Source organism: Carlito syrichta, unplaced genomic scaffold, assembly GCF_000164805.1.
Source record: "Carlito syrichta isolate Samal-C Ts95f unplaced genomic scaffold, Tarsius_syrichta-2.0.1 Scaffold314605, whole genome shotgun sequence".
Lineage (NCBI taxonomy): Eukaryota > Metazoa > Chordata > Mammalia > Primates > Tarsiidae > Carlito > Carlito syrichta.
In genome coordinates, this window is record NW_007258701.1 from 65,971 (window position 1) to 85,179 (window position 19,209).

Consider the following 19,209-nt stretch of genomic DNA (forward strand, 5'->3'; position numbering starts at 1 on the left):
AGCTAAGTTAGGAATGAGGAGTTCCTATTGTTCCTACTCTTGAGAATAGTGAATGAAGACATTAGCAAGAAGTCTCTGTACTTTTCTGTGATTTTTATTGTTTTTCTTTTTTTTTTGAGTTGAAGTCTCACTCAGTCGCCCAGACTGGAGTGCAGTGGCCGCTCCCGGCCACCACAGCCTCGACCTGCTGGGCTCCGGCAATCCTTCCGCCTCAGCCTTCCAAGTAGCTGGAATTACAGGCGCACACTACCACTCCTGGCTAATTTTTTTGATTTATTATAGAGATGAGGTCTCGCCAAGTTGCCTAGGCGGGTCTTGAATGCACAGGCTCAGGCAGTTCACTCACCCGGCCTCCCAAAGCGCAGGATTACAGGCTGAGCCACCAAGCCCGGCCATTTTTATTGTTTTTCAAGCATCATTCCCTGATCCACAGAGACAGCTCTTCTCCTTATGAAAACAAATTAATAGATATTTTTAAAAAGCTGCAAGTAAGCTCATGTATGTGTGAGCCAGCCATATAGAGGTCAGACAGGCAGGTTGGCCTCCCTCAGGGAGATAGGTCTCACAAACAGTATGGAACATTTTATTTCTGGGCCAATTTTGCTTTACTAAGGGGTAGTCATCTTCTTCCCCTTTATTATTTCACATCTCTGCTTTGAAAAATTGCTTTTGCAGTTATGAGTTTCAGAATTACTTGTAGCCATTATTTCATTTTCAGCTAAGGCCTAGTATGTCTTTGCCTTTTTTGTTGGTCTCTGAAATGTGATTTATGAAGGTATGTCCATCTCATTTTCTAATCACCTTTTGGTATTTAGGGGCTTAAAATGACAGTTTTTGAAATGTGAGAGTGATGATGTGCTGTGTATTTAATAACAAAATCTCTTATCCTTGCAGCTGTGACCCACACTCTTCTGTGAACTGATTTTGTGAATACAAATGAATTGGGGATTCACTGTGAAGTGAAAAGAAAGAGCTCTGGATTGGGAGTGGATGATAGTCCTGTTCTGCCATGAGATGGCTGAGTGACTTTGGGCTGGTCACTTCATCTCTCTGGGCTTCATCTGTAAAATGGAAGCATCAGACTAAAGTCCCTGAGGCTTGTCCAGTTCTAATAACCTTCCTCCCTTATATTTGAAATCACTTTTAAAGTGGATTGGGATGTGCTATGTTTAATTAGCACCGGGAGCCAGAGGGGGAATAATGAGGTTGCAAGCCTGAATATTCTTGCCTGGATACCATGTACTTTGTGTAGCTTGGTTTTGCTTTGTGCCTTTAGCACAATTCATTTTAGTATTTTGGCCACCTTGCAAAGAAAACTAACCTTCCAGACTTGCCAGATTAAAATGACACAGTGATCTGCCCAACATCTTTTAACATCATTTCCTTTCACTTTAATTGGGTCATAACACTAATGAGTTAGAAAATGTGAGAGCATTAGCTTATAAAAAGCCTTAGTAATAGTGTCTGAGGATTAAAGTTGCTTTTCTGCTATGTTTCAGGTGGTAATGGAATGAAGGGTTGCCTGTCCTGTAGGTAATTGTTGCAGGCCTTTATATTTTTAACAGAAAATATATTGTAAATCTGTGTAGTTCTGTACTGAAAGAAATTTGGATTGAATTTAAGTTCTCTTCTAAAGAGGTAGCTGGGTTTCTTATTGTCACCTTTTGTCTTCTTGTCTCATATAGCTACATTGAGAAGTTTACTGACTTTCTGCGGCTCTTTGTGAGTGTTCACCTAAGAAGAATTGAGTCTTACTCCCAGTTTCCTGTGGTGGAGTTTTTAACACTTTTGTTCAAGTACACATTTCATCAGGTAAAGCACCAAAACCATCCTTCCTTTCCAGACAGGGTCTACCATGTTACTTTCAGGAGGGAGAACTTGTTTATTTTAATTTTGTTTATTATTGACAATAATAATAGCACCTACCCTCACAGAGTTATTAATCTTCATAACAACTCTGTGAGGGTAGGTACTATTATTATTGTCAACTCCATTTGCCAGATAAAGAGACTGAGGCAAAATGAGTAACTTGGGCTGGGTATGGTGACTCACATCTGTAATTCCAGCACTTTGAGAGGCCAAGGTGGGAGGATTGCTTGAACCCAGGAGTTTGAGACCAGCGTGGGCAACATAGTAAGACCTTGTCGCTACAAAAAAAGCTGAGTGTGGTGGTGCCGTTAATTTTCAGGACCTAGACATATAACCTTCACAAACAAAGCTCTTGGCCTTCATTGAGTTTACATTCTAGTGACCCAGTATTTTTATATACACACATACATGCACACATGCACATATATATAACTTTATTGAGGTATAATTTTTATACCATGCAATTCATTCATTGTAAGTGTATAGTTCAGTGATGTTCAATGAATCCATAGAGTATCACCACTGTCCAATTTTAGCTATTTCTGTCATACCCTATCCCTGTGCTTGTTTGTATGTGACACATATTTACAGAAAAGTGCATAAATCATGCATATATAGTTTGATGAATTTTCCCAAAATGAACACTCCCGTGTAACCACCACTTAAGTCAAGAAATAGAATGTTAGCCGGGCTTGGTGGCTCAGCCTGTAATCCTGCGCCTTTGGGAGGCTGAGGTGAGTGGATTGCCTGAGCACGTGGGTTCGAGACCCGCCTGGGCAGCGAGACCTCATCTCTACAATAAATCAAAAAATCAGCCGGGCGTGGTAGTGCATGCCTGTAATTCCGGCTACTTGGAAGGCTAAGGCGGAAGGATCGCTGGAGCCCAGCAGGTCGAGGCTGTGGTGGCCGGGAGCGGCCACTGCACTCCAGTCTGGGCGACAGAGTGAGACTCCAACTCAAAAAAAGAAAGAAAGAAATAGAATGTTACCAACACTTTAGAAATCCCCTCATGACCCTTACAGTCACTTCCCCTCCCTTATTCCCTGAAGTAACCCGATCCTGACCTTCACTCAACAGATTTGTTTTGCCTGTTTTAGAACTTCTCTAATTGAAAGCATGTAATGTATATTTGTTTTATCTGGGCTTTTTTGTTTGATACTGTGTTTGTGAGATCCACTTGTGTGTGGCAGTAGTTTGCCCCTTTTTACTTGTATTATCTTCATTGTCTGTAAGTTCATCCTATTGCTGATTCGGCTGCTTCTGGTTTTTGGTGATCATGAATCGTGTTGCAGTGTACTTTCTTATATATGCTTTTTCATGTACATGGGTAGCTCTTTTTGTTGGTAAGTACCAGCGATGACACTGCTGGGTCAGTGAACACATCTGATTTTAAAAGTAGACTTTAAAAAAAGATCACTGATATTGTAGCCTAATATGACTGGAGGAGAGGCAAAATCTAGACTTGGAAGGATTGTGTGGATATGGTAGGGGATTTGGAGCAAGGATTTGGTGTGAAAGCTAGCCTTTCTCAAGGAAGGACCTAGCACATAAAAACATGAGTACCCACTAGTGAGGAGGAGCCATTCCTGGGAGCAGAGGGAGCAGACAGGTGGTGGAAGAGGAGGACCAAAACTTGAAGAAGTGTCAAGATGTCTGATAGAGGGGCCAATGCATTCAGAACAAGAAGGAAAGCATGGTGAATTCACCAGGCCTAGGGAGGAATAGAAGAGATAGTGGGAGGGTAAGGATGTAGGGGAGAAGCATCAGAGGTGGTAAAGTTTTTTATTTTATTTTTTTGTGTCAGGGTCTTACTCTGTCACCCAGGCTGGAATGCAGTGGGCACGATCACGGCTCACTGCAGCCTTGACCTGGGCTCAGATGATTCTCCCACCTCAGCTTCCAAGTGGCTGAGACTGCAGGCACGTGCCACCATACCTGGCTAAGTTTTTGATATTTTGTGGAGACGAGGCGTACTCTGTTGGTCAGGCTGGTCTCAAACTTCTAGGCTCAAGCCGTCTTCTTATCTTGCCTCCCAGAGTGTTGGGATTACAGGCATGAGCCACTGTACCCAGCTGAGAGGTGGGAAAGCTTTAAGACAGAGCCAGGGAGATCTTAAAGGAGACCAGAAGAAAAGAATTTGAGAGAATGTTGAGTGAGTGTTAAATAGCTACCTTAGGATAAGTGAGGCAGGAAAGAAAGAGAAAAGGAGTCAGTGCTGAGGTCAGAAAGAAGGGGCTTGTTTGAGGAAATGAAATGAAAATGTCTTAAAATTTTAATCTATATAAAATTGAGTCTTTTAGTATATAGTATAGAAGAAAGCTAAAAAAACATGTTTCAAAGTATGCAAGCCAGCCGGGCTCAGTGGCTCAGCCTGTAATCCCGTGCCTTTGGGAGGCTGAGGTGAGTGGATTGCCTGAGCCCGCAGGTTCAAGACCCGCCTGGGCAGCGAGACCTCATCTCTACAATAAATTAAAAAAAAATCAGCTGGACGTGGTAGCACATGTCTGTAATTCCAGCTACTTGGAAGGCTGAGGCGGAAGGATCGCCGGAGCCCAGCAGGTCGAGGCTGCAGTGGCCGGGAGCGGCCAGTGCACTCCAGTCTGGGCGACAGAGTGAGACTCCAACTCAAAAAAAAAAAAAAAAAAAAGAATTCAAGCCTACTTTTTTGGACTTGAACCCCAAAATTCTGTATTTGAAGTCTGGTTATTTCTATAGGTCTGTGTCCTTGGACAAATCTTTTTAATTTCCTTGGATTTCAGTTTCCTTGCCTAAGAAGATAGACTACAGTGGGTATCTTCAGGGTCTTTCCCAGTATTTATCTTTTAAGATTATTTTCCATTGAACTGAAAGTGGTGGTTTTATGTATTTATATATTGGGAAAACAAATAGATGTGATTATGAAATAAACAACAAGCTGCTGCTTCTTAATACTTCCTGCTCCTTAACAGGTGAGCTCCTTTGTGCTCCCCTGGCCTCCTGTATGAAGACCTTTCTTTCTGCTTGCAGGCTTGTGGGAATAGATGTGTCCTTGAGGTCCAGGCAAAAAACAGATTCTGAGCATTAGGTAGAGTGACAGGAATCTGGAAGGTGTTCTACCTCAGTTTCCTCTGGGTAAACTAGGGTAGGCTTTTCTTTGCAGGGGAGGCAGTGTAGAGAAAAGATTAGAGTGCTTGGATCAAGGCTTGGTGGTAGGGGAATTCTTTGGGATGAGATTTAAGAATAAGAAATTTAAATGATCTTGAGAGAGCTTAAAGTTCTTATCTATTTACTTATATATGATCTTACTCTATCATAGCTTTATTGTCTGTAACATGAGAAAGTGTGTCTTTTCTCTTGTCTAGAGGATTAATATGAGCATACTTATTATTTTTGCCTTTTCTTTCTGAAATTCACAGAAATTTTAGTACTTGCATGTGCCACTTGACAGGGAAATGTTCTGACAAATGTGTCATTAGGTGATTTCATCATTGTGTGGACATCATAGAATGTCTTTACATGAACCCAGAGGGTATGGCCTACTATACACACAGGCTATCTGATGTAGCCTGTTGCTCCTAGGCTACAAACCTGTACAGCGTGGTACTATACTGAGCACCCTAGGCAGCTGTACCACAATGGTATTTGTGCATTTAAACATATCTAAATATAGAAAAGGTAGAGTGAGCCAGGCTCGGTGGCTCAGCCTGTAATCCCGCGCCTTTGTGAGGCTGAGGTGAGTGGATTGCCTGAGCCCGCGGGTTTGAGACCTGCCTGGGCAGTGAGACCTCATCTCTACAGTAAGTCAAAAAATCAGCCGGGCGTGGTAGCACATGCCTGTAATTCCAGCTACTTGGAAGACTTAGGCGGAAGGATCACCGGAGCCCAGCAGGTTGAGGCTGCATTCCAGTCTGGGCAACAGAGTGAGGCTCCAACTCAAAAAAAAAAGAAAAAAGGAAAAAAAGAAAAGGTAGAGTGAAAATACAGTATTATAATAATCTTATGGGACCATCATCATATATGCATATGCAGTCCATCATTGAACAAAATGATGTTAGTGTTTCATGACTGCACTGATAAAAATATTTTTAAAGAATGGAAATAAGACAGAGGATCGGGCTAGTATCTTTAACTCTTTCTCCTTTTCTGTTTCTTTTCCTGCATTTTTTTTTTAACCTAAGTGTCTTGCTGCCAGTCCCTTCAGCTGCTAGTGCTCACCAGATCTTTGCCTCCACCATAACTTGCCTTGCTTGTTGATCCTCTTGAGTGTCTGCAAACCTATGATTTCTCTTTCTGTCCTGATCTTACTGTATCCTCACCAGTTTCTTCTGGGTCTTGCCGTTGCATTTTACTTCGTATTCCTAAAATAGTGCCTGAGATTGTAAGCCTAGGGACTGTGGACTTGGAGGGAACCTTAAGATCTGTATTCGCATTCTGATTTATTCCTCACCTTGGGCAGGTGATACTTCTGAGCCTTGATTTCTTTATCTCTGAAATGGGAGATGAAAAATATTTGTCCACTTACCAAGACTTATAAGGATCAAATAGACCAATGTAAATGAAAGCTAAATATTATACACCTCTTGGAAGATGGTAGTGGAATTATTCATTTCTTAAAGAAACCTGTCAGGGCCAGGCACAGTGGTTTACACCAGTAATCCAACACTATGGGAATCCAAGGTGGGAGGATTGCTTGCTTGAGCCAGAAGTTTAAGACCAGCCTGGGCAACATAGCGAGATTCCCTACCCCAACTCTACAAAAAATAATATTAAAATTAGCTGGGCATGGTGGCACATGCTTATAGTCCTAGCTACTTGGGAGGCTGAAGTGGGAGCCCAGGAGTTTGAGGGTACAGTGACCTTTGATCATACCACTGCACTTCAGCCTGGGCAACAGAACAAGACCCCATCTCCCCTCAGAAAAAAGGAAAAAGAAGGAAAGGAAAGAAGAACAAGGACAAAGGAAAGGAAAAAAAAGAAGGAAAGGAAAAAAGAAACCTGTGAGTATTTTTCAGTGATCAGTTAGCCCTGGAGTCTGAAGAGTAAATCTGAGTCCAGATACATTTTAAAACTGGGTTTGTGAAGGTTCTGAAAAGTTAAGTAACTCTAAAAGTGGAGCCAACTCATCATTTTTATGATCTTAGTGACCTGTGTCCACAGTGATTATCAAAGACCAGGTCATAGGCAGCCTGTGAGCAACACACGAGCCCTCACAGTGGGGCCTGCAGATGTGGTTGTAGAAGGTGGTGTTTCAGGTTGTACAAGGGGTGATTCTTCTCACCTTTTGTCCTGACCTTGAGTCATGTAGTAAATCCTCAATTCAGAGATATGAAGATTAAATGTATGATTATAAAGTACTTTGACATAGCTGTAAAACTTGGATTTATGTGGTGGCTTATCTCAAAAGCACTTCCACATGCCTCTGATCACTTATGGTCTTTTGAAGGAGCTGATGGGTATTTTTAAACCAAGGAAAGATGACTGGGTGACTTACTTAAAGGAAGCTCAGCAAGTTGAAGCCAGGACAAGATTGTCTCTCCTGGATGTACAAGTCTGGTGGCCTATCTACAGACTACCCATGTAGTTTTCACATGGCTTATTAATTGTTTTTTTTTTCTGGTTATTCCCCTGGTTCATTTTATGTCACGGATATCCCAGGCTTTGCCAAGTATGAAGTGGGCACAGGACATGGTTATTCTGTTTTCTGAGGTTGGTCCTGTCAGTCGTCCTGATGGAGCTGTAGAAGTCTAGTTCCAGAGCTTCTCTTTGGGATGTGAAGTTGGAATCTGCCTGGTTTTTTAAGTTATAGTTTTTCTGTCTCAAACTTGGGTGCAGAACTCCCACTGCATACCAGCACCCAATGTTAGTTATTCCTTGGACAATTCCTTGTATACCTCTGTAAGCTGATCCGAGGCAACTGATCCAGGAAGGTGATGGCATTATTTCTTTTCATATCTGATCTTGCCACCAAGTAATGTCGTTCATTGAGGCAGTTGCTGGCAAAACCGAAGGGTTCTTGTAGGTAGTGAGAATTTGAGTGAATGTACCAGGGATTGAGGGCTACAAGTTGAACCTAAATGTGTATGAGCTGTTGGGGAGTGTAGGGCCTTGATTTTTCGTGAAATAGAATCCCAAAGTTCTAGCACAATGGTCTAGGCAAAAGAATTCTGAAGTATCCTACTTTTCACTTTGTCCCTATCAACCTGGTTAGAGGTTGCTGTTAGCCAATTTGACGCCCTTTTACAAATGGAATAATATCCTGAGGGTCAGATCTAATGAGCTTATTTTCAATCTGTTATATAGGAAAACTGCAGATATTACTTATTTTTTAATGTTTTATTGTGTGAACCTGTCACCTTTGTAGCCACCAAAACTTATTTTTGGTTTTAAAGTGGTTTGTAGTAGAAAGAATATTGGCTAGAGTTGTGGGGATCTGCTTTTACCCCTGACCTTGAATAACTCATACTTTTGGATCTCAGTCTCTTTCTATTTAAAATAATTTGAATTAGATGATCTGTCAGCGCCTTCTTCATCAGTCTCAGATTTTTTTTTTTTTTTCCAGTGAGAAAGCAGGATTTATTGAGAGGATAGAAAAGCTCCCACAGTGGGAGAGGACCCAAGGGGGTTGCCCAATCTCAGATTTTAAAATAGATTTTTGCTTGGCTTATTTTACAACTCAGTTTATTGTGCGTATTATTTCCCTAATTATGTGTTGTTCCATGGTGCCCTTGTCTTTTGTTAGGCTCACTAGGACCTGATGGTGAATGAAGGCTGACTAAAATCCATCCACCAGTTTTGGTTACTAGGAAACTGAGGGAATCTAGGTTTTATGGTTTTACCATTCTGGTAGAATAAACACTGATGTGTGTGTGTGTGTCTGTGTGTTTCTGAGAATGGCTGCATTAAATAATTTCATTGTTTGGATTTCTTTTGTACCATAGCCTACTCACGAAGGTTACTTCTCTTGTTTGGATATCTGGACACTCTTTTTGGACTATCTGACAAGTAAAATTAAAAGTCGTCTTGGAGACAAGGAAGCAGTTCTCAACAGGTAAACCCCACAAACACTGATAACTAGAAATCATCGTTTTCTACAGTGAGTCTGGTGGCCAAAGGGGGCAGCCATGCCACTGGGTCTCTTCAGTGATATTGAGTTACATAAGCTATTGAAACAGTAATGCCACTGAGCATTTTCTTTTAATTATCTTTTCTTTTTTTTAAAAAAATTAATTTTTTTCATTTTCTACTTACTTCCTGAGAAGTAGAATATCTTGTTTTCTTAAAACATTTTTTTCTGATTAGAAAAAAAAATAAGTGTTACTAACTTTTCAGGTTTGATAATACTTAGTGTATTACATTTTTTAAAATGGCTTTTATTTTAGAGATACAAACTTAAGTAGTCATTGGACAAAATGATATGACATCTGGGATTTGTTTTATAATAACCCAGTGGGGGTAGAAGGGAAGTGGGTTGGCATAGAGAAGAAACAGGGCTAACCATGTGTTGGTAATTGATGTTGGAGTCAGTTGATAGGAACTTGGGGTGCATCATGTTCTTATTCCTTTTGTATGCATTTTAAAATTTCCTAAATACTTGTTATGGGAAAAGTGTTTATTTTTAAAACTAGGCAAAAATACAGAAAATATAAGGAAGAAAAATTATTCATAATCCCACACTCCAGAGATAGTTGCTTTTGTACTTTTTATTGGATTATTTAAAAACAGCAATTGGGAAAAGGTTTGTATTTCCTCCATGTGTTTCTCAAACCCATTTTCCCTAATTGTGGACAGAAAGTATATTTCCTGTACATACAATATGATCTTAGTGCCACTGTGTGGGAAGAAGAGGAGGGGAAGGTGGAGATTCAGCATACTGGAAAATAATGGTAGGATCCATATATGGGGAAAGTAAAGATGACTGCTTTTCTTAGCAGAAATGTATGCATAATATTCTCAGTATGTGGCTGTATTCCAGTCACATAGTGAACAAGTGTTTATGTGAAAGAGTTAAAAAAAAAAAACCCCTCCATATTTTACATTGTAGAATCAGAGCAGTTTCTTATTAAACTAAACATGTCTTATATTTTTAATGCACATGTATGGGATTACAAGCTAGGTGATCTAGCCCTAGGTGCCCTATCATCCTTAAGAGAGTGCTTGCAGATTTTACTTACTTTGGATATAGCTCTTGCTTCTTTGCATGGTTTTATAAGAGCAATTTCAGATTAGATGGTCATTGTATGTAAAACCTGTCCAGTGGATGAGGGAGGTTTTATTTTATTTATTTATTTATTTTTTGAGTTGGAGTCTCACTCTGTCGCCCAGACTGGACGGCCACTGCAGGCTCGACCTGCTGGGCTCCGGTGATCCTTCCACCTCAGCCTTCCAAGTAGCTGGAACTACGGCGTGTGCTACCACGCCTGGCTGATTTTTTAATTTATTGAAGAGATGAGGTCTCGCCAAGTTGCCGGGGCGGGTCTCGAACCCACGGGCTCAGGCAATCCACTCACCTCAGCCTCCCAAAGCACGGGATTACAGCCTGAGCCCAGATCCCGGCTGAGGGAGGTTTTATAATGTGGGAGCCATGACTGGGATTCGGGCAGACCTAGGTTTGAATCCTGGTTTTGTAGTTCTGCTTGGGTAAGATATTTAGCTTCTGGATGTTTCTGTATCCTTGTTGGTAAAATGGAGATAATGATAAAAGTTGTTGAGACATTAAACGAAATAGCAGACTGACTTATTTAGAATGCTTGGCACATTCTAAATGCTCAGTAAATGGTACCAGAGATTGGTGATGGAGTTAGTGAATACTTCTCCAGAAATGTGTCATATGAAGGGAAGTAGAGAGGAGAAACTCAGAGAAGAGCAGTTTGACTGGACCTTTAAAGGCCTTTCCATTGCTAGGGTTGGTTGGTTTTAAGAGACATGGTTTTGTTCTGTTGCCCAGGCTGGAATACAGCAGCACAATCATGGCACACTGCAGCCTTGAATTCCTAGGCTCAAGCAGTCCTCCCACCTCAGCCTCCCGAGTAGTTAGGACTACAAGCATGCACCACCATGAATGGCTAATTTTTTTCTTTTAATTTTTGTACAGTGAGTTCTCACTGTGTTGCTGAGACTGGTCTCGAACTCCTGGCCTCAAGTGATCCTCCCACCTCTGCCTCCCAATGTGCTGGGATTCCAGATGTGAGCCACTATATCTGGCCCATTGCTGAGGTTCAATGAGTTTTAAAAATATAAATAGAAGCTGCATGTGGTAGTGTGTACCAGTAGTCCTAGCTACTTGAGAGGCTGAGATGGGAGGATTGCTTGAGCCCAGGAGTTAAACGCCATAGCACATGATCAAACCTGTAAATAGCCACTGCACTCCAGCCTAGGCAATAGAGACCCCCATCTTAATTTTAAAAAACTTCTAAACAATGTTTTCATTCCAAGTTTAAACATTTGCGTGTTTTTTGTTGTTCTCAAACATTTTTGTGATTGCTTAATAGCTTCTAAGTTGCTACAGTGTCAGGTCACTTGTGGCTGTACGTTTTATGTATCAAATCTTATTACATAGTAGGAGATACTGCTTTTGGTGAAGTTGATGCTTTGTGTTTTAATATTGTTATTTATTTGTCTGTCTTTCTGTCTGTCTATCTGAGTCGGTGTGGTTATGTCTCACTGCAGCCTCAATCTCCTGGGCTCACAGGCATGCACCACCATGCCTGGCTAGTTTTTTGATTTTTTTTTTTTTTTTTTTGTAGAGGCAAGTGAGGTCTAGCTATGTTGCCCAGATTGGTCTTGAACTCCTGGGCTCCAGCATTCTTCCTATCTCTCCCTCCCAAAGTGCTGGGATTACAAGGCATGAGCTACTATGTCCCACCACCAACTTTAAGTAATTGTGTTTTTGAATGAGATTCTTAAAAAAAGAAGAAAGATATTTTGCAAAAATCTCTCTCATATGCTGAACAGGTATGTCTTTTGGTTCTGAGACTGTCTGATTTTTCTAAATTTAGTAGTAGATATTCCTTCATATCTTGCTGAGAGAATAAGTTGAGAAAATTATTAATATGAAAGTGCTTTTTAAAGCACAAACGGGAGGCATGAAGAATATGGATCAGTTGAGAAAATGATATACTAGCAGATTAGTAGTATTAAATATACATTTGTGCAGAATGTTATACTAATAGAAGGAGTAGCAATATAGAGAGTTTAAATTTCTTTACTACTTCGTGGTAGCAGTGTTACTTTTGGTTAAGTTATATGGTGATCACATATCCTCTTGCAAGATGGACATACTTAATACCTCTCTGGAAGGATGACTAGGATTCAGGGAAATCATGTATGTAAAATACCTGGTGTAGCATATAGATATAGTAGGCACTTAGTAAATGGTCACAGTAATGACAACAACAATAAGTAATAGAAAATGTTACTGCCATTTAACTGTAGAAGTGGTCATGAAGTTAGGTGGCAGGGCCTCTGGACAGTCTGAAGACCTTTAGCCTATCTGCAGAGCTCACTTTCCTGCCCAGGCATTTGTCAGTGATTCTGGCCGACCCCTTTAAACACTAGAAATTTTTCTCATCAATCATTTGATTATTACTCTAAATGAGACTTTCTAATTTTTCATGACTCATTTAAAAAATATATATACATTTACATATAACACTTTTATACCTTTCTAAAAAAACCAAAAAAACCTCAAAGCTGGTCTTTGGTTTATGCTATTAAATAGCAATCACCATAGGGGGAACTGCTTGTCCTATCAGACACCCCCTCCTGGTCTGGGAGACAGTGAACTACAAAGAAGGGTGGGTCAGGTAGTCCAATGGGTGCACAAAGAAAATATTTGAACTTTAGCTTATAATATATTTTTTCTGCCATCCTTTACATTATATGTTTATCTGTGCTTAAAAGCTTTTAAATTAAGATTTTCAAAGTTTGGCAGTCGCTGCTGCAGTTTATGAGAGACCCTAGTATGTCAGAGGTGTACTGTTTGTTTTGCGGGAGCAACTGATACAGAACACTGGATGCCAGCATTTCCACGTTTAGTTTAACTACAAGCTCGTAAATGTGATCAAATGTTTTTCAACTGATAAAATGGAAGCACGTTTGTGACTTAAGCCAGAAGTTTAGAAACAACCAGTCTTGCAGGAAGTCGTCAAAAATGTTTTCTTGTGTGTTAAATGGGAAGCGTGGTGTGGTTAAGTCACAAAGGCAGTGCTCAGTTCCTGTGCCTTGCGGTTTAAAGGTTTTACATCATTCATCCCAACAAAGCGGTAAGCGTTGTAGGCCGCAAATTTAGAAGCACAAATGTACATGGATTTATTTTTGGTTCTAGAGCTTAGAAATTGGAGCTTTTCCTGTTCCTTGCCTAGTGAAAATGCTCAAGGCTTTCTGGATCAGAGCTTGTAGGACTTGAGAGAACCGGAGTCTCAGTGTTAGTGGGATTAATGTCCTGTAACGTACCCTGCAGAGCAGTCTTGCTGTTAGGGTAGATTGTCCTGATTGCCATTTTGAGGTTGTTACTGAATTTCAGTTTTCTTTTCCTTATTTGCACTTTAGGGATGGTTGTGCCTTCCTCACAAGCTGCTGAGAGAGTGTAAAGAATAAGCATTGGTTCTCTTCCCCTTTCTCACTCACTCCTTTCTCTTTGTGCTCATCAATGTGAAGGGAGTCTCCTGTGTAGAAACTTATTTTTACAGGAAGGTGAAGAAATCTGAACCTGTGAAGCAACCTAAAGTCATTGAGTCATATCCTGTGAATCTCTTTGTCATGAGAATACTGGCAAGTGCTGGCCATAGGGATTCTGGGTGACATTACATTGGACCGTAAACAAACGTGAGTGAGCATGAGAAAGAGTGCTATTTTTTGGGCGTGGTTATTCTGCTTAATAAAGAGGAAGTGCCCCTATGCCTCATGACATCTTGGTGCAGTTAATAGAAGGTAGGAAATAAGTTTAGATCAGAGGTGTCTGGTAGCTTTCTAGCTCCTGCTAAGAGACGTTCATGCTGTTGACTGCCCCACAGAGCAAGTGAATGGGGACTTAGTTATTTTATTGAGTTGAAAAAGCTATCTAGGATTATGCTCCAGTCCTTCGTGGTTATCTGGTTTGGAGTTTTGTCTGTTGCCTGTGTGTTTTTTGTTCATTTCTTTGTTCCCTTGTTCTTCATTCCTCATATATTTATTGAACACCTCCTATGTAGTTGCCTTAACATGAATAATTTTATTTAACTCTCAGAACTTGTGAGGCTTATAGGCTTAGGTCCATTGTGTATATAAGCATTTAATGCTATAAATTTCCTTCAAAGTACTGCTTTAGCTTTATCCATCAAATTTTAATGTTAAGTTTTAAAAATTTAATTTATTTTAATTTTTAATCTAAGAGACAGGATCTCTGCTGTGTTGCCCATGCTGGAGTACAGTTCCATGGTCCTAATTCACTGTAGCCTTGAACTACTGGTCTCAAGTGATCCTCCTGCCTCAGCCATCCTAGTAGTTGGGACTACAGGTGTACCCCACCATGCCCAATTAATTTTTTTTTCATGTAGAGACAGGGTCTTACCTTATTGCTTAGGCTTACCTTGAACTCCTGGCCCCAAGACATTCTCCTACCTAGACCCCAAAGCACTGGGATTACAGGTATGAGCCACCAAGCCCAGCCAATATATTATATTTTAATTTTTCTTTGATTTCAAACATTTTCTAATTTCTCTTGAAGTTTTGTTTTTCTCTTGGTTTAATTTCCAAATGGTTAGGGATTTTTTCATACATCTATTTGTTGTTTTCTAATTAAATTTTATTATGTTCTGCAAGCATAGTTTGTGTGATCTCTGTTTTTTTACATTTGTTCAGGTTTGTTTTATGGTCCAGTCTTCTTGGAGGTTGTTTATTGTGCACTTGAAAAAAAATGTGTATTCTGTTGTTGTTCAGTGCGGTGTTCTATAAATGTTGCTTAAATCAGCTTGGTTGATTGTATTGTACTTGTCTTCTTTTTCTATTTGTTTTAGCAGTTACTGAGAGAGAAGTGAATTCTCCAAGTATAATTGTGAATTTGTCTGTCTTATTTTGCTTCATTTATTTTGAGACTCTTCAAGTTGCACACACATTTAGCTTTCCTTTTCAGTGTATCTACTGAATGTTAGACTGTATCTCTTCATATGGATTTTTTTAAGTTATTGCTCTGGATGTTATAATATATATACACTTTTCACATTAACGCTTTACCACAAGTGTGATTGGAAACCTTACCACCATGTATATTCCTTTACCCTCCCTTCTTTATTTTGAGGTTACCATATATTTCACATCTACATATGTTGAAAACCCCACCAGTGTTCTAATTTATGTACTTACCCATCATTAGTGTTTTCAAGCTCTTGAGGGAGAGAAATAACGTGTTATATTCACCCAGACATTTGCAGTTCTCTTGCTTTTTTTTCATTCTTAAAGTTCCAGGTTCTTTCTCATATCCTTTACTTTCCCTGTTACCTCAGGCTGCCATGACAAAACACCACAGGCTAGGTGACTTAAACAACAGAAATGTTGTTTAACAGAAGAGAACTCCCTCATGTCTCTTTGTTTTTTTTATAAGGACACTAGTCCTATTGGATTAAAGTCCTACCATGTGACCTCATTTAACCTCTTATTACCTGTTTATAGGCCCTTTCTCCAAATACAGTCACATTGAGGGTTAGGGCTTCAACATATGACTTGGGAGTTTGGGGGAGGAGTTACACAGTTCAGTTCACACATCTGAAGAACCTCATGAATGAATGATACAGTGGCTTTCAAGTCATTGGTAATTCTAACATCTGTGTCCTTTTGAGGTTGGCATCTGTTGATTTTCTTTACTTTGAGAAATCGTGTCTGTTCTTTGTATAGCAAGTCGTTTTTCGATCCTTTTACCTGTTTTTTCCACCAGTGCTAGGCATGGCTTCCCTTTCCTCCGTCACCTTATGGTCAAAGTTGTATGCAGGATGATGCTACAGCCATCACACCCATGATTTAGGCAGCAAGAATGAGTATTGGGATAGGTTGGCTAAAAGAAACTTTATCGGAAATCCCACCCAGTGACTTTTAGTTATCCCATTGGCCTTCTGTATCTGCAAGGGAGGTTGGGAAGTCTTTCATGTGGCCCCGTGTTCTCTTACTAAGGAAGAAGGAGAGAGTGGGTATTGGACAGCCATATCCATAGTCTTCCCTTAACTCCCAGCAAGCACTTTGGGAGATCAATTATCTATGTGCACTTAACCTGGTTCCTGGTTGGGCTTGATTTTCTAAGTGATAAGGTTTTTTTTTTTGAAGCCAGGGTTGCCAACTGGCAGTTAGGATTTTAGGTCTAATTAAGAGTTATCTTTTACCTACAGTTTCTCTAAATTTCCTTGTAATTCAGCAAGACAGTTTTTAGATGGCAGAATTCACCTGTTCTTGGGTCTGAAGTGGATTTTGTTTTCTAGCAAAATTGTGAAAATGTTCTGGTCTGTCATGGCAATTTAGAGTATGAAACTTCTGTAACTTCAGGAATTTCTGTCCTGAGCAAATGGCACAGACATAAGTTCTAGGCCCAAGTGTTTGGCCTTACCTTTCTGAGAAGTCTACTGAAGTGGGATTTTGACTTTTGGTTGAGTTTTTTTACTTCTCACAGATGTTGCCAATTTTCTTAGTAATTTTCCTACTAGCATTCCTTTCTGGGTTTGGTTTAGTTGCCAATCTACTTTAGGACTGGTGTCTGTTAGATTTTTAGGCCATTTGCAAACAGTGGGGGAGTCATTACTGGAGGTGGTATAGGTGAGAGGTATATGTATTTTGAGTTAACAAATGAGCTATTGTAGCCACTAAACTCTGAACTGGGACAGTCCAGGACAATTTGTAAGTGGTCTATAGACTCTCTGTACAGTCTCATCATGTAGGTTGTACCTCCTTAGACCAGATAGGACTGTATTTGAGCTTGTGGTTACCTTTTGTCCCGGTACTTACCTACATTAGAGTGGGTGATGTACTGTTAAGGTACTGTCAGAAAAACAGAAACCACAATTAACTAATAGAATTCAATGTAGGAAATTGATTAAATAGGTTTTAGAGGACTGGAAAAGCAAAAAGGGAACATATACACATGATAACAACAGGAAGCAGTTCCACTCCTAAGGCTAGAAGTATTAAGGAAAAAGATTGGACTCTAGAAGTTCAGAGGGATGGGCCAGGGATCAGGGCTCTGAAGAGGCAGTCCATCCAACTTTCGTTAAGTGCTCAGAGGAGAGGCCCTTTTGAGCTGGGATCCATTCCTTTGAGGAGAATATGTTGCCTTGTTGCTGCTGGTACCTCTGCACACGTGATATTGGTTCTGGGAGTGTCAAATGTAACTGGGAACTAGGACCAGTTGCTGTTGCCAGGTGACTCTTGGTGGGGCAACACTGCCAGGACAGCAAGCCCACAGGAAGAATGAAGTCTTTTTGTCCCTCTTTCTGCCTTCCAATCTTCCTCCAGTGACTGTTGGCAGAACCTAACAGGCCGAGGAGAAATGTGCTTTGTATAGTCTCAGCCCCAGCATCCCAACTTATGGCAAGTAGATTGGCGCTGAGAGCTTAGTAACCTCCTGGTGGTTTGCTTTAAGAGAAAGAACAGTCCTTTAACTTGTCTTAGAAGCATTTTGGCACAGGCAAGCATTTAGGCAACATAATTTGTTCTTGAAAATGAATTTTTTTTCTTTTCTTTAATACCTACTCAAACCAGATGAAAATTTGGTCATTGTTGTAGTAACTGTTGCATATAACTTGGTGTTTTCTGAGTTAGCTTCTTACCACATGTGGGAAATATACAAACTTGGGACTTCAAATATCTCTTTGAAAAATTATTCTTGGACAGAGATCAAATGGTCAGGGTTTCCCTAGGCCTTTTCCATTTCTTCTTTTAGTTCCTAAATCTTTTAAAAATTGATTAAAGATTAGGTTTGGGAATTTGGGTGGAGTAGGCTTAAAACCCATTGGTGATTTGGGTTCAAAGTAGCTAGCTCTGTGACCTTAGGTAATTTATTTATTTAACTTCTGTTAACTGTTGTTTCCTCATCAGAAAAAATATTGATAACACCTACCTCTCAACAACTGTTAAAAGCATTGAATCATTAAGTTAAATGATATTTATATATAGTGTCTATGGTCCCAGGGAATTGCTAAGGTAGCAACTTAACAATATAGAGTAAAAGAAATGGCAAGAGATGTAAAATGTAATATTAGAAAATACCTATTTAATCCAAAAGAAGGCAGTAACTTAGGAACTGAGGAATGTCAGACAGAAAATAAATAGCAAAATGGCAAAAATACGTCCTTCCTTATCAGTAATTGCATTAAATGTAATAGATTAAATTCTCCTCTTAAAAGGCAGAGAATGGATTGAAAAAACCATGATCCAACTGCATGTTGTCTACAGGAGACTCTGTTTAGATTCAGACACAAATACAGAGAGTATTAAAAAAAATTTTAAGAAAGGAAAAAACTATATTAAAATTGTAATACTCAATATATACCAATGACAAAAGATGAATACAAGTCATGTTTGACTTCTGCAGTTGCACATTGCTACCATAATTCATTCAACTTCAAAAAGTAATACATAGATAGTATCCTTTAAAATGTGTATATATATTTTTGGCACCCCTGGTAGATTTAAAATGAAAGGATGGAAAAGGATACTCTCGGCAAACAATAACCAAAAGAAAGCTGGGATAGCTATACTAATATCAGACAAACTATACTTTAAGACAAAACTTTCTGCCAGAGACAAAGGACATTATATAAAGGGTTAATCAATCAAGAAGCTACATAGTTAAATAAATGGTGCCTGGTACATAGTTAAATAAATACATCTGCTACAGTTCCACTTACACCCCTGCTACAGTTTCGCTTACACACACTTACACTTGTGACCCATAAATGAAGCATCAGGAATTTAGATGTTTCTTGTGTTTCATGGTAATCCCACATAGAGACCATTCCTTTTATAGAGCTGGAGCCCTTTTCAAAATCCTAGGCTAAAAGCCTCTTTTCACTTTATGTCAAATTTCTCCCTGCCACGTAGGTACGAAGACGCCTTGGTCCTCTTGCTCACAGAGGTGTTAAATCGAATCCAGTTCAGATACAACCAGGCCCAGTTGGAGGAGTTGGATGATGAGACCCTGGATGATGATGTAAGCAGCAAGAAGTCTGGATCCTTCCGTTTCCTCGGCCTCACATCCCCATCTCTGTTTCCCACCTAGGCAGCAAATAACGGCTAACTGGATACTGGTGGAAATAGAGAGATCCTTAAGTGATAAGTTAGAATGAAATGAAGTCTGTTTTGAGTTTATTGTGCAAACTGCTTTGCCTGTCTCCCCCCTCCTTCCCC

At 39.9% G+C, this 19,209-nt stretch overlaps 1 protein-coding gene across 1 annotated transcript in view; it reads left to right on the forward strand.

The window, feature by feature from the left end:
* Positions 1-19,209, forward strand: part of XPO6 (exportin 6) — a 102,682-nt gene that overhangs the window by 29,021 nt on the left and 54,452 nt on the right. The window contains exons 7-9 of the mRNA XM_021719377.1: positions 1,686-1,812; positions 8,787-8,896; positions 18,904-19,012. Of these exons, the coding sequence (XP_021575052.1) occupies positions 1,686-1,812; positions 8,787-8,896; positions 18,904-19,012 (346 nt within the window). The remainder of the gene's footprint in view (positions 1-1,685; positions 1,813-8,786; positions 8,897-18,903; positions 19,013-19,209) is intronic.